The sequence below is a fragment of the Mycteria americana genome, chromosome 5, assembly GCF_035582795.1.
Source record: "Mycteria americana isolate JAX WOST 10 ecotype Jacksonville Zoo and Gardens chromosome 5, USCA_MyAme_1.0, whole genome shotgun sequence".
Taxonomy (NCBI): Eukaryota; Metazoa; Chordata; class Aves; order Ciconiiformes; family Ciconiidae; genus Mycteria; species Mycteria americana.
The window spans coordinates 66,532,126-66,547,923 of NC_134369.1; the positions used below are offsets into that span (position 1 = coordinate 66,532,126).

A 15,798-nucleotide genomic window follows, 5' to 3' on the forward strand; every position below is an offset into this window, starting at 1 on the left:
TTTGATAAAGTGGGAACCTGGTGCTAACACATCAGGCAAAAAGGGGTTCGTGTTGGCCCTGATTGCACTGGGAACTCACGGTTTGAGTTTTGTGGAAAATACTCCGTTATAATATAAATTTGGGGGGTGCGTGAAGATAATGAACGTTCCATTTTTCCTTGGTCTGTTAAGACTTTATTTTTCATCAAAATGGGATTTTCTTCTGTTGTTCGGGTTTCAAAGGTTTAAAGTCAAAAGACTGGAGGAAAAATGTTTTGCTATGAATTATTTTAGCTTTATAAAATCTGGAGGTGAATTGTTTCAACTTTTTGTGGAAATCTATTTTTTTTTCTGCTTGGTTTTAGTGCAAACATTTCAGGGAAGGCAAATTTAATTTGAGATAGACTATCAGCATCACATAGAAAATTCTGGATACAAAATTTTGCTCAGCTCTGTCCAGAGATGCTGAATTTGCAGGACTGAGAATTAGAGGGAAGGTGCTTCTGCAGATGACTTAGATGAGTAAGAAACATTATGTTCAGTTCAATGAAGCCAGTTCTGTGGTCATTTTACAAAGCAGAATTATTCTGAAAATAATAGGATGCAAACATCATCTTCAAATATGACAGTTTTAGTATTAACAGTTAAGCACTTTATTTTGTCCCTAAAAATACCCTATAATTGCATACAAAAATCTATCCTCACACAGAGTTCAGGCTGATGAATTAAAATACAGAAAGAAGGAGCTACCGAATAGAAGCAGCATTGCTTTACCTGCACTCTGTCTCATTAATATTTTCGGGTAGATATGGTATAAGCATGCACTTATACCATGTTATGCTAGCAGGTGTGTTTACCGCACCTCTCAAGGCTGTGCGTGCCCTGTGTTTTATAGCTGGAATCATTTGTCTAATTGTCCCAAAGCCGTTCCTATTAATTGTGCTGAGATAAAATTGAACGTTTAATTAAATGAATAAGCAAAGTTAGATTTGAAAGAAGTAGAAAGAATGAGCAAATTAGAAGAGTGAAAGGAAAATTAGCAGCTGCAGAAACGTCTGAGCCCATTCATATTGTTATGTTCACCTTTACATTACATACAGGTGTATCTGTGTGTACATACACGTGTAAATATGTGTATCTGTGAGTATCTAAAACACACCAACATGCAGATTTATACAGTACAAACTTTTACATTGGCATATGCAGAAAAGAAGAACCTAGGAGCAGAGAGCTGGAAACATCTAGTACGGTCCAGTACTTTGAAGGTGTGTTTACAAATTTCCTATTATATTTTAAGAAGGCAGGCAATTTAGGTGGTGTTCCTCAGTGTGCAAGTGATGTTCTGGCATCCTGCCTCCAGCAACATTGCTATCCTGGGTTCATCTTAATGTGACAAGGACTTGGTGTCCCACTAAAAAATTCCCTTAAAAATATTAAAGAAAAAAAAAAAATCAACAACAGAAAAAAACCTTGCAGCTCAAACCCAGCAACAAGCTGTCAGGTTGTTTCACATGATAATACTGACAGCTGCCAACTTTGCTCAAAGAAGTTTTTTCTAGAGATGATCCCTTTGGTTCCTGAGCTTCCGTTCAATAGTGCTGGAGACCCTTTGCCGCCTGTGCTTGTTACTGGTGACAGTTTTGACGCGGTGAGGCACACAGAGGAAGGCACATGGGATGGTTTTGATCCACAGGTGTCAGCGCCAGCCAGCAATAACACGAAAGATAGCACTCTGGGAAAGCAGCTTCTTTCTTTCTTTCTTTGATGGAGAAAGGAAAGAGAAAGATTTATGTGATGGGTAGGTGATTGTTTGACAGACACAATTCAGCTTTTTTTGAAATACTGGAGAGATCTGCATGGAAGTGAGGCAATGTTAAAGATGATATTCAGAATGGAGAAAATGATAAATAAGGGATGGAGCAAAGTGTTAGGGGCACGGGGTTGCTGGCATTCATGGTGAACATAATTCTCATGAATTTTGCTCATCTTCTGCCTCTACTTTTCCTTCTGCACCCGCTGTAATTCCTTTAGGGAAGTGATTGCGTTGTAATTAACGTTTACCATTGCACAGGGCTTTATGCAGCCTGTGAAATGCTAGATGTGCCGTTTGGTAAGGAGGTGGTGGATTTTGGGAAGAAACAGGAATGATGAAGCATTAGTGTAAGAAGTGGTTTAGCTCGTTTCACTGGTTAATTATTCTCTGTGTTTATGTCATGCCCTTCTTATAAATGGAAAATTAAATATTCCTTCCCCAATTATCACCACCAAAAGCTGTGACCCATTAGACCCAACTTCCACTGCGTATGAAATATGTAGAAAAGGCCCTAACTCTCAGCCTTTTACTCCAGAGCTCTTAGGGAAAAAGTTTCCAGAATTAAGGCCCCTCGGCTACAAGATAATAGATTTTTCAGGCAAAGTGAGGTTTTGCCACTCGTTTAACCTAGGGTAATGCCATTTGCCCTGCTGCCTGTTATGGTGTAATTGCAGCCATTTTTCAGGCTGTGCCTTCCCATATGATGCTTAACGCTCTTGAACAACATGATGAGGGAGAAACAGACCCTAGCAGACCCAAAACACGTAAAGCTTTCCAGATGAAAGGAAATGCAGGAAACTGCACCCAAATGCCAAGAGGAGTCCACTGAACCTGTGCAGGGCTGTATTTCTGATGGCTAGCACCATTTCTCAGGTGAATGAACCAAGTAATCTAATAACACGGGGTGGCTGTGGTAGGGGATGTTGAGCAGGGAAGACGTTGTGCGTGAACTGTGATTTCAAGCTGCTTAGCATCTGCGTCGTCAGACCCAGGCAGCCCTTGGCCCCTCATCCTCGGGGGGGGGCAATGTCTTCAGCACGTCCGCCGCTTCCTCAGGGCTGGAAGCCAAAACCACTGATAACTATGGGCAACGGTAGCCTTAATTTAAGACACTCTCAGTAAAGCATGGTACTGTGTTCTGCAGTACCAATTTGTCCAGTCTTGGATTGCATCTGTGTGCAAAAACATAGCTAGTCAGCTCATCGCATTTGCATGGTGGAGAGGCATTGGAGCTTTAGAGTAAATATTTTCCGTTAGCTAAGTGCTCTTCTAAAAAAAAAGCTCCCAGTTTCACCATTTAAAAATTAGTGACTGTACAAGTGCAGTTGAAAGCCCTTATTTTTATAAGGATTTTTGCATAAAGTATGCAAAATGCCTAACTGCCTCCAAAGCAGCTGTTCCACTCTGCTGTGCAGGCACTGGCCCCTCTACAGGGAAGAACAGCAAGTGTGAGTTCCCACAGTTTACTACTGATGATCCTCTTAATTACATAATTATTTAGTTCTCATCAAACAAATATCCCATCAACGTGAACAGGGATTTTACAGATTTATCATTATTATCATTATCCTCTTAATTGAGAGTTTGAATTACTATAGTATTAAGAAGGTGTTGGGTCAGGAAAACAGGGCTGAATGTCAGCTGGGCCCATGGAGGAGCTGTGCATCGTATGTGACTGCAGCATGGGATATAGGAATGCATGGAGGGCCACCACCTCCCTGTGTTGGCAATACGGGACATACGTCTGGATGCAGGCACTGTATGTAAAGCATATAGGCCATGGGGATGGTGGATTCAAGCTGGCCATGGTGTGCATTCACCTAGACACAGTTATGTCCAACTCCCCCCTGATTTCAGCGGTCGAATGATGTTGGTGAGAAGTTCAGAGCTGAAGTTCACTGCTGAATCCAGACCTTTGCCCATTATCTTCTGCAAAGTGGTGTAACAATGCATTGTTGGGGCTTATGGGAGGGTAAATATATTGAATTTTGTGGCATGGGATAGTACAGTGATATGGCTGCAAGTGTAATTGGAGGAAAGAGATTTTTTTTTTTACTTTGGGTACTTTTGTAAGTAAAATGTGAAAGCTCTGCTGTTGATATCCCCTCCCTGTAAATGGAGAGTAATTATATTTATTTAGGGCACTGACTGAACACTGCTGTAAAACTGGCATCAGCGTTGTTGGAATGGGGAAGTGTATTTTAACAGCACAATCTTTATTGGGGCCAAGGATTCAAAATTAAAATCGGCCTTTTGAAGACCTGTAAAACCGCAGGGTTGTGTTGGTGCTTTCACTGGCACGGCTGGCAGGCAGGAGCGTCGCTGCGGGGTGGAGGTGGGAGGCTGAGGCTGCGGGGCAGGACGGGGCAGGCACCAAAAAAGTGCTGTAAGACGATGATAAGGGAGGGGGCTTAGAAGGATTATTTTCTTCCAAGTAATACGCTTTGTTGAATAACGTTGATGGATTTGAAGAAGGCTGTTCATTGTGGCGGCGGCAGCCTGCTGCTGCTGCTGCTGCTGCATCTCAGTGAGGCTGTTGAATTTAGGAGATGGACGCTGCGCTGGGCTGAAAGGTGTCACACCCAATAGCGCCTGCAAACGTTTTGCAATGTAATCAGGTGTATTAAGGTGAGGTGGAAGGGAATAACAGAAAACTGCTCTGCTTTGAAAATAATAAAGCAGATATTTGGGTACTGGGCTTATATCTAATTATATTTACTATCTATATATTGGGGTTTGTATCGAATCTCTCATGAACGATACAGCTATGATAATATTAATCTAATAAGCTTACAGGAATACGTAATTCCAAAAATTCACTGAAGAAGTTGCAGCTAGCCTCAGCATGCAAAAATGAATATCTATATTCTTCCAGGATCAAGGCATCATCTTCTTCTTTACAATTACAGTTTAAAGGTATATTGTATATGCTTAGATTAATAATACTCTAGCATAGAACAGACCATAAGGAAAATTAGATCTCTCAGTCAAGCCTTCAGTTCTTAAAGGCAGATATTTCTATCTGGACTTATTTAGCATACAGTCAGGATAATAAGAGAGCTGAAATGCTTTGCGATAATTTAGGTAACTCTGAGTCTTTTTTTTTTTTAGAAAGTTCCTTGTTTTTAAACAGGCATAAAGATTTGTGTAACACTATTGCTAAATCATTCAAAACTGTTTTATGTATGTACAAATATAGTAACACATTTTATATATAAAAATATGTAGCACTTAAATCCTTGTATATAATTTAGGGGAGATTTTTCAACACTGAAGAGTAAAAATAGAAATGAAAAATACAGTTGAACCACCTACCTCACATTTAGGACTGAGAAAAAATATTTCTGCATCATTATATCAAATTGATCTCTATGAAATCTAGTGAAGACTGTTCCAGATTTACACACACAGGACAATTAAGTAAATGGGTGTTGCATGACTGTAGAAACATAACAGGAAACGTCTGGAGAAATGCGAGGCATTAAAGAGAAGGTGAACAAACGCAGTTTGACCTAACTAGTCATTTCAAGAAATTGGGTAAAGTAATTTCACCTTCATCCTCTGTAGCATCATCTCTCCCGTTTCTTGTAAACGGATTAACTAAATTAAAACTGTTGATGTGTATGTATAACTTCAGAGATTTCTGTAGAGATTGTTTAAATCCTCTTACTGTCAAGAGAGGCACAGTGTTTTATTTCCTTCAGAACCTTTTGCAAATGATCTTTATTGCCAGTTCCCCTTGCCAAAAATAATTAAAATACAGCAAAAGTGAAAGGCCTTCGGTAGCGCTCCTCTGCCTTTGGTTTTTTAAAGGTGAGGGGTAAGGTTCACACTTGGCACGTCAACGTTTGCTCATTAAATAGGGATGCTCTGAGAAACCTTTGTTTGCTAATTACAGGCACTAAGGGTCATTCATGGAAAGTCTTAAACCTTTAAAGGGTGAGACAGGCAAGAGCAGCGTTAGATGCTTGCCAGTGTGTCCACCTGTGTGCGCGTGCCTGCACGCCTGCATCCGTGCATAGGGGATCCGGCGGGCTCCAGAGGTTGTCGGCTCCCTGAGCTGAAACACCTCTGCCAACTGAGGAGCTGATCCAGTTCCCCTCTCTGTTCTGTCCCATCTCTGCCGTGTTTGCAGCTAATGCAATTACCCCAGCCTAGAGTTGGGTGGGGAAGAGCAAAGGCAGGTAACTTGTATTTTCAAGGTGGACTAGCCTCTTCTCAGTAGACCTTCCCAAGCAGAGGACCCTTTCCCTGTAGAGGAGTGTCACAACAGGTGTAACAAATGCAATGCAAATGATTTTATTTACATATTTATTATTTCCTTATCAGCACAAACTTGTTCTGTTGCATACCAAGACCCGCAAAACAATAAATATCAGCTTTTTTTAAATTACTCCCTTTTCTAGGTATCATATAGAGAACAGAGATGGGAGCTGATTTGCAGACAGAGGTGGATTTTCCATGCCAAATTATGAAAAATGTGCTCTCCCTCAAAAAACAGCAAACCAGTCCCAGCAGCTACCAGTGTTGGCGTAGGGAAGCACCACAAGTGAGGAGAGTCTTTGAGGCAAGCTTCAAAGCTGTAAAGATCTAAGTAGGTTCCTTTTAAACGTTTGCCAAAGGACCCCCATGCAGTAGCCTGTAAGAAAAGTGGAATATTTAGATGAACTCCACCATGTGTCTTTACCATTTCCAATAGGAGGCAAAGGAAGGCTTCGATTTCCAACAGAGGGATAATGCCGATTTGTCTGTGCAGACTCTACCGTGCGTAGGCTCGTGAATTCTGGCTTAGTGAGGTACTGCTGGGCAATGCTTCCAGCAATTCTGCAGGCTTGATCCAATGATTTATTCTATCCTTAATTTCTTGAACAAACATATTCTTTTTAAGTACAACTTTCCAGGACCCTATATTAAGAGAGACAGAACTAGAATTTCTCTTCTGGCTGTATATTTTCTACAAATTATCTCTGCCAAAGAGTCGGGTTTTTTTGCAGAGGAGGTAATATGTGCCAGTTGCTTCAGACAAGCTATTTTCACCAAGGCATTCTTAGCTGTTTCCAACCCAGCAGGTGTCAGAGTTGAATCTCTTTTTTCCCAACCTTACAGGGCACTGTATCACATTTTCAATCAGCCCGTGTCTTCTGTGTAGGTTTGCATGGCCAGTTGAGTTGTATGCATTGTAACTGCATATGCAGTCTAGCTGTAGTTACAGGCTTGCATAAATTTTACTCATGCAGAAAGGCAGGGCTGTGGGGACAGTTTTGACTTCTCTTTACATTTGTAGTCACAGTCATTTTCAGATGCATCTGACATCAGGGGGCAAGACAAGAGATATTCTGCACTCACATATCTGATGAGCTGAGTTCATGATAAATCAGCAACTGTTCTTCAGAAGGATGTTGCACTTAGAAGCGACATTTCGTCATGTTTGTCCTACTACAAAAGTCCGAAAGAGTGGCGAAAGCTGAAAAAAAGAAAGAAAAAAGTCAGGTGGCATTCATCCGTCTAGACTTTTTTATAATCCACATTCTCTTATACTCTGAGTGTTGATATAGAATCATGGAATCATTTAGGTTGGAAAAGACCTTTAAGATCGAGTCCAACCGTAAACCTAACACTGTCAAGTCTACCACTAAACCATGTCCCTAAGTGCCATGTCTACACGTCTTTTAAATACCTCCAGGGATGGTGACTCCACCACTTCCCTGGGCAGCCTGTTCCAATGCTTGACAACCCTTTTGGTGAAGAAATATATATCTGAATGGATACAGAGGTATAGAAAACCTTTCAGTAGCTAGCAGATATGATACAACAATCAGTAAAGCAAGGGGAAAAAACCTACCCTTGCAAAGAGCTTTATTTCTGAATATCACATAGAGTATTAATCTGCTGTGTTTTCTAAAACTGAAACCTCGTGTTCATCTTTGCTACACGTTGTGTAACCTTGTTTGATATGATTGTGTGTGTTGAGATGAAAAATCCCAAGACTTTGATGAAACGATGAACATCGTATTTCTGATGAATTTCAGCATCTAATTTTTACATGGACATAGTAAAAAGCACTGTGAGAAATGGAAGTACAATTTTTCTGTTAGACAAGTTTTAGGAAATCATCATGTTTCTTTAAAAATGCCACCTCTCAAATAGGGGTGATAAACAACAGTAAATGAGTGTGAAACAAAGTGAGTTTTCTAGAATGAAGTAGAAATGTGTTGTGTAGAGGGAAGACGTTAAGCACTGAAAGATGGAAGGCATTTGTCCTTTCACAGTGGGTTATTTCTTGCCATTTGTAGGCTGCAGTTGTTTTTCGGAAAAGCAATATGGAAATGCATAGCTGCATTCTGCTATAAAGTACCTCCAAGCAAAGATTATTAAAAATGACAGGCACATTTCTGTGTATTTGATAATGTCAAGAGCAGAAGTAAAGTGCTGCACATTGGTGTTATGAGATATCAGAATAATTCTCTTTTCTGCAAAATCTGTAATGCCTAATGGAAGAATGTCATTGTGGGCTTGCTTGCAAGGGTAATACATTGTGACTCAATAAGGCACCTTAAACTTGCTTGACTTTAAGAGCATCTTTCAATCCACCACTATTCAAGACAGCACTAGCAAAGACATGCATTTAAGTTTTTGCTTAAATGCTTTGCTGAATTTAGGCTTCAGAAATTAACTGTTCTTCATCAAATAGTGTTCGCTGCATCACACTTGTAATAGTATACTGAGACTGGTACCTTTTCAGTTGGAAAGGCTTAGTTAAAACGTGATTTTCTCGAATATGACATGTCATTCTCTGGTGTTGCACAACTCAACTGGCTGAGCTTGGCAGTAATGGTGGCATGTTTGGAAAGGGGAGAATCAAACCAGAAGAGAAGGTAACTCCAGGAGTGGGTTTGAGGTAGTGCTTCCTACTCTACCGTGTCCTCCTCCTGCCCTAGTGACATGTCCTCAGCAATGAGTTAAACTTGGGACTTTCTGTTGTTCGCTAATCCAATCTTTCTCTCTTTGGAATCGTTAGTGACTGGCATCTAGAGTTGACATGACATACCCAAGTCATCTGCTGGGGCTGGCTGTGAAACTGGACTGTGAAATGCCACTCTGAATCTTTCTTGTGCACACCTTGGGCATTGACACAGCACCCGATTTGTATAGATATCTCCTTGCCAGGCTTCCCAGGTTCCTTTCTTCTCCATTTCATTTCTTCTTTGGAACTGGGGCCATTCTCTACTCATAGCACATGATAGCTGAGCCGATCTTACAGGAGATCCACATGATTCTTTGGGTAGTGCCTTCAAGGTTTACTGGCAGGCTGAAGCTGCATTTGAAAATTAGTTTGGATTAGTATAGGGTATAGAGTTAAAATGCACCAGCTGTTTTTAAATAACTCCATGTGCAGGCATTATCTGTATGACTGATTTTGTAAATTAATGCAGACTGAGTGGCTGTATGAGCTGTACGGGTAAATTCAATAAATAACTCTATACATGTATGTGTGTGTTAGTGTGTGCATAAAGATAAATTTTCGGTTTTACACCTATGCATTTGCAGTAATTTGTAACCATACATAAAATTCTTTGAAGTTATCCTTGAATTACGAGTAGCATTTACGGGAGCGTACATATTTATTTTTGATTACCTTTGGTTTTTTTCAGCTCTTCTTTATGCAACTATTTTTGGAAACGTCACCACCATTTTCCAGCAAATGTATGCCAACACCAACCGATACCATGAGATGCTGAACAATGTGAGGGATTTCCTAAAATTATATCAAGTCCCAAAAGGCCTTAGTGAAAGAGTCATGGATTATATTGTCTCAACCTGGTCCATGTCTAAAGGAATTGACACAGAGAAGGTATGAGTACATGAGGTAACAATTTAGATAGCAAGAGTTTGTGTCCATTGTGTACTTTCTCAGAAACAGGACTGTATAACAGCATGTCATTTACTAACAAATTCTTAACTGCATGCTACTCCATTATTGTGTATGTGTTTGGATCAAAAACTGGTTGTTTTAAAAAAGGACTGTTTTGCTGCTTTGGAAATATGCCTTTATTTTTCATTATGGTAAATGTTTTCTGCTTTCCAGTCTTACTTTGCCTAAATACTAAATAATTTTAATGTACTTAACTATTGAAATCAACGGGAAATTGGTCTTCAAATTAGTCCGAGAACATAATTTGGTGTCTAACCTACATCAATATTATTCTGAAAAGTATTGGCATCTGTGAGTTGCAATGAAATGAGTTTGATTGGCTTGGACCCTTTGCTGATGCCCAGGACATCGACATATCCATCAGCATAATTAGTATAGGATTTAATGGCAGTAGAGATTGATCTCCTTGAGCTAAAATCTCTCGGCTAGAACTTAAGGCCTTTGGTAGGGAGATACAGAAAATGTGGCACTGCTGGCAGCCATGCAGGGTGGAAGTCCTACAGGACTTTAGCCCTCAGAAAGGACTGGTCATTTAGGTTTCTTCAAAAGCTGATTAAAGGAGAAGGTCATCTTCGGAGAGCGATTCATTGTGTGCCAGGACAGACCAGGTGAATTGTCGTCAGGGCCTCTCTTTCTCCACGATATGTGCGGCGAGTCTGTCTAGCCTTGGATGTTTTAGAGAGCTGAAGTCAGATGGAAGGGTTTCTACCTGCAATACTTTGAATGGAAGCAAGATATAACAGTTTCAGGTCTAGATTTTTGGTCAGTGGAGATCGGCGATGCTCCTGTGGCTTCCGTGGACCTGATACACATCAGCTGAAATTAGGCATTCAAGCTCCCGTTTCCATGAAGATTTCCCTCCTAAGAACTTAAAAGGCAAGTGTCCGAGGGAGGGTAAGGAAGCGTCATGGCAGATTAATATCTTAAAATGTCTAGTGCTTGCAGAGCTTGAAGTTCTTGCTTCAGTTGGATCTATTGCACAATGTGGAATGATGATGCAGCTTGTTCAGATATGCCAAGATGAAGTCGCTACACTGAAAAATTTAGTCTTGCATTATGCTGATGCAACAGCAGTTATCTTATTAATCATCTGCTGTGAAATTCAGTTAACCATCACAAGTACAACTATTTTAAGTAACAAGGATTTTGATTTCTTTGATTCTTGTGCTTCAGTGTGTCACATTCTTTAGTATGTTAACTTCTTATACACTAATACCCTAACTTCCCAATACTGATTCATACAGTGTTAAAAGTGAGCTTTTATATTGTAAAGTACTTTAAATGCATTCAGTCCTATTGTGTAAACTCAAAGCCATGTGAAAATTCAACGTTTGCATTTATCTCCTTGCAGTTAAGCCAGAATCCTGTATTATTCCACTACAGTTTCATTAGATTTTAATGATGCTTTGCAGTTAATTAGGAGAACCTATGCTTTAATTACTGACGTTTCCTTCCATAGTTTCCACATGTCCGGTTTTATAGATTATAAAAATGCAGTTAGAGCCATAATCGTCGACTCATGGTAAGCAGTGTTCTTTGGTCTGTAAGATAGTAGTGGCTGCTTAGCTAGATAATTAATATGGCTGTAAAATCTGTGACTTAGGTTTTTAACAATTTTCCCTTGGTAAAGACTTGCCTAAACTTAGGCCTGGATCCAAAACCTATTTAAAACAGTGGAAGGATTTCAGGAACCTCTGCATCTGGACATCAGTAGTTGCATCTAATCGAACTTCCCAGAAAAGCCCATGTTACAGAAGAACAGAGACAAGCTAAACGTAAGAACTTGAGCACCGGGTTGAATATTTTGGTGTTTTGTATCCCTTACAGCCTGCAAGTCTGCAAAAGCAACAGCACCAGTGGCCTGTAGTGCCCACCCTGAGCATCCCTGGGTCTGTATGAGCGTAAGGATCAGGCAGTTTGCTTTCAGCTGCAGGCCCTTAGCCAAAGGCAGGATTTGTTTTAGCGAAAGGGTGAAAAGCTGTGTCGTAGCCAGGCAGCCTTCCTACCTTTATCTCCACGCAGGAAGGTGCTATAATGTGCTTCACCAAAACAAATGAGAAAATGTTGTAAATCCCAGCTGAGAAATGATAGAAACAGTGGTACAGTCCCAGAGACTAGTCATGTAGAGTGGATCGTTTCTCTTGCATTAATTCCTTCATTACCCCTTCAAGCCCTGTCGTAAGACCCTTTGCATTTAAATGGAATCCATCTGTACTAACCCGAGAGCAGCAAGTGGATGGGAGCACACTGTAGGGACCTCCAAGGTATACAGAGTCAACTCAGATTTATTACCGTAGACACAGTGGGGCTAAAGGGACTGCATTGCACCTGCAGCTGACCTGCTAAATCCAGATAGTGCTCCAGCATAGGTTGGCATAGGGGATTACTGCCCCAGGTCTTGAATTGCTTCTCTGCACTGCTTTGTCTGACAGCCTGGACGTGACCTTAGGGGTTTCTTCCAGTCTAGTTTTTAAAGCTCCAGTAATGAGATTCTGACCAGTCTGTTGTCTGGATGTCTTTGCATCACATGATTTCCCATTCTCCTTAATTTTTATGAACTTTTCAATAAGCTTCTTATTATCTTGCAAAACACGTGTGTTCATGACATATGATAATTAGTGAGGAATTTCTCAACTTTTCAGTTTCCATCAGACAGCTCAGACAGTTTCTATCATCCAAGGATGTTTTTCAGCCTAACATACAGTATTACATCCTAAACTGTTCCAAATATATCTGTATTGTCACACTGGAATGTGTTTTGCAACATCATTTGCCACAAATTTATACTACAATTCATTCAGTCACTCAGCATGTTGAAATGGCTTTGTTTTGAAATCCAAATTCAAAGAACAAGAAGGTTAATGTACTAACAAAGAATGAAATTTCTTATATGAGTGTTACAGTAGGTTCCTATGGTGATGAACAATCCTAGCAATTTGATGGAGTAAAAATAAACATATGTGCATGTGTTTCTTTGATAACTGAAGATTTTAAATTCATATGCTTGAAATTAAAATATAAGTTAATAACTTGATTGGAATATTACTACCACTTAATATGTGTAGATTTGTTGCATCAGAGCTCAAATATCTATTCTTGAATGACATATTCAGTGTGTAGTTCCAAAGAAGATCTTGGCTAAAACTGGTAAGGATGAGATGGGAACTGAAGGCAAAGTGGAAGTTAGCATGGAGGAAGTTTAATGAAGATCTAGTCCTTGCTGCTTGTGAGAGCAAGCTGTCCCGAACAGAACTTTGTTTTAAAGCCCCAGTCTGTTGTCCTTGTATGTGGAAGAGGACTTGTTCTCCCACACTGAAGTGACGGTGCCTTAAGCACACAATTTTGGCTTCCCTGTTCTCCTTGGGAATGGCTCATCTTCAAATCCTGTCCTCAAACCACAGCGCTTCAGCCTGTCTCTGAGTGTTCGCTAATAAGGAATTAACAATGACACTAAAAGCATTAGCGTATTTATTATTATTACTTAAGGGGAAGCAAGTGGCCTCTGATCCATAATCTTAAATCACTTAAACATGAGAGCCCTCCTCTGACAGCTGGGATGATATATGTAACACATGCACATGGGCTCTTATCTCCTGGTGTAACACTGGCTCAGACAAGATGGAATTATTTTTTATGTTTCATGCTACAGATTTCTGGGTTGTTCATCTAATAATGAGCAGAGCTAAAAACATGACAAAACTAAGAAGCCTTTATATACTAAACAGAATCTCTCATCCAGCAGAACCTGATTTTTGAGAGAGGTAAAAAAGAGGCAGTACATTCTCTGCCTATGACCATTTTTAAGCAGCTGAAAAAAATCTTTACAATAATAATTTGATATATGAAACACACTGAATTCAAATCTCTTGAGTTTTTATTGAAATCTCTAGGCAGAAAATGAAAAATTTATAGATATTAGCTCTTCTATAAGAAATGGGTCATTATACATGAAAGCAGGACAACCATTAATTACCATGCAGATGACTCAAGGTCTCGTCTAATGATAGCGTTCCAAAATGTCAGTAAAACCCAGAGATTTTCTCTTCTTGACCTCTATGCTGTTGTATGGCTTAGGATTTGCTCAGAAAGCAATTAAATAAATGTCTATCATGTTTTAACAGTCAATTCCTTCAGAAAAGCCATAGGTTGAAAGAGAAAAAAGGCGTCTATTTAGTCTCAGCCTAAGCATCAATGGCAATTTGAATAATGAGAGCCAATTCTACACTGCAATGACTGAAACGGAAATCATGGGAAAATAACACAGTATTAAAACTATTCACTGCTGGCCCACTAAGCTTTCATACAGGAGAGATGGGTTTATGGTAAATAGACACAGGTTGTAACTTTATTAAACATTAATCTACAGAAGGACAGTGCAGTTTAGTCGTGTTCGCTGTTAATAAGATCTTCAAGAGCTGTAGTAAAAATTAGTGATACCCTGAGATGAATAGGGGAATCAGGCTGCCATTCCTATGGTGTCCCATCACATAGAGGTGTCTGTAAGTGCTGGCTGGATTTCCTCGTGGATGACCGGGGTAGAAGGCTTCCAAGCTTCATGGCCAAAGAGAACTTCTACAAAATTAGGTGTGACAGCTACATACAATTCCCTGCTGAAGAGGGAAGGTAAAAATCGTTTGGACAAGTATTTTTGTTTCGTTGTAGAGGCGGGGTTGTTGGTCGTTCCTTGCAGATCGGGACGAGGTGAACAAGAAGTCTTCCCTCACCTCACAGAGCTGAGCTAGGACCAGGTACAGTTGCAATCCACGGTTCTTTGGAGAGCGGGATGCAGGAGAGACGGTCAGGGTCTCACTGTCCTTCACACGGGTCCAAGAGCAGGGCCTGTTCACCAGTGGGGCTTTCTGTTTCACCTTTATGGATGGTATGGCTTATTTACCTCCTGTATGCACTGTGCAGAGCCAGGAAAGATTATCCACAATTATCTCTACCTCTTGGATGTGTTCATCTTGGGATTGATACAGATTAAACTATGAACCTGTCATGCTTGAGGAAATGCCAGGGCTATACACCATGGCTATAGAGCAGCTCATGAGCTTATTTTCTGGGGGAAGAAGTACCCGAGTGGATGGGTTGGGCATTTTCCTGAGCACTGCCACCAAGGGGATGGAGCTGACAGAGGGCTGTCAGTTCCAGAGACCACATCTAGGGGTAGGTCTTCTCCAGATCTGTTTTCTTAATGCTTTCACCCTTGAATGTCTTTATATAATGCTGCATGTTAGAAAATAAAGCCACCTCCAGAAGAAGCACAAAATAAAATAATCCATTGATCGACTCCATTCTTCCAAGGGTTAACTTTGTGCCAGAAGGTGTCACTCCAAAAAATGTTGTGACTTGAGAGATTCTTTGATGTATGCCATATTCTTCCTGATGTTTATTTTTCTTTCTTTTATCTAAAAAGTTGATTTTAATGATAGAATTCCCTGTAGTCTGCTATCCTTTGCCCCATTAGAAGGTCATGTGATGGTTGTGCTCGGGATAGATATTATAGCAAAACTGAAAACAATAAAACCTTTAAGTGTTCTGAGACTTCTATAACCCTTAAGCAACCTGGGATCTGCGACTTTGGGTCATTGGTGAATTTTTCCAGTGTGCCCCAGTGCGTTAGACAAACCAGCCAGCCTTGTGCTGGCGAACCACTTGATTCCTTAAAACACATGGTGATGCCTCTCATCTTCCCCTGTTTTTCATACCTTTATCCAGATTCTATCTGTGTTGACAATACTGAATTTAACGTAATCAAGAGGCAGTTTCTAGGGATTTTTTAATGTCTCTAACACTTATTACTCAGTTAAGAAGTGGTTAATTTTGTTACTATATCACTAAATCTAATCATTTTCATCACTGGTTCAGATCATGTATTGTTAACAAGAAAACAAGCCAAACTCAACTTATTAGACATGATTTTCAGATCTCGGTTTCTGAGCATTTAAATCCAGGTGACCTTGGATTTTAGTGCAATTAAAACGGAGCACACCATTGCTGCTGAAATTCAGTTCTTAGTGCCAAGATATTCAGTGATGTATTAAAGATTGCCCTAATGCATGCAGGGTTAATA

General features: G+C 40.2%; 1 protein-coding gene across 1 annotated transcript in view; it reads left to right on the forward strand.

Moving 5' to 3' along the window:
• KCNH5 (potassium voltage-gated channel subfamily H member 5) overlaps positions 1-15,798 on the forward strand; it is a 162,973-nt gene that overhangs the window by 101,097 nt on the left and 46,078 nt on the right. Inside the window, exon 8 of the mRNA XM_075503785.1 lies at positions 9,445-9,644. Within this exon, the coding sequence (XP_075359900.1) occupies positions 9,445-9,644 (200 nt within the window). The remainder of the gene's footprint in view (positions 1-9,444; positions 9,645-15,798) is intronic.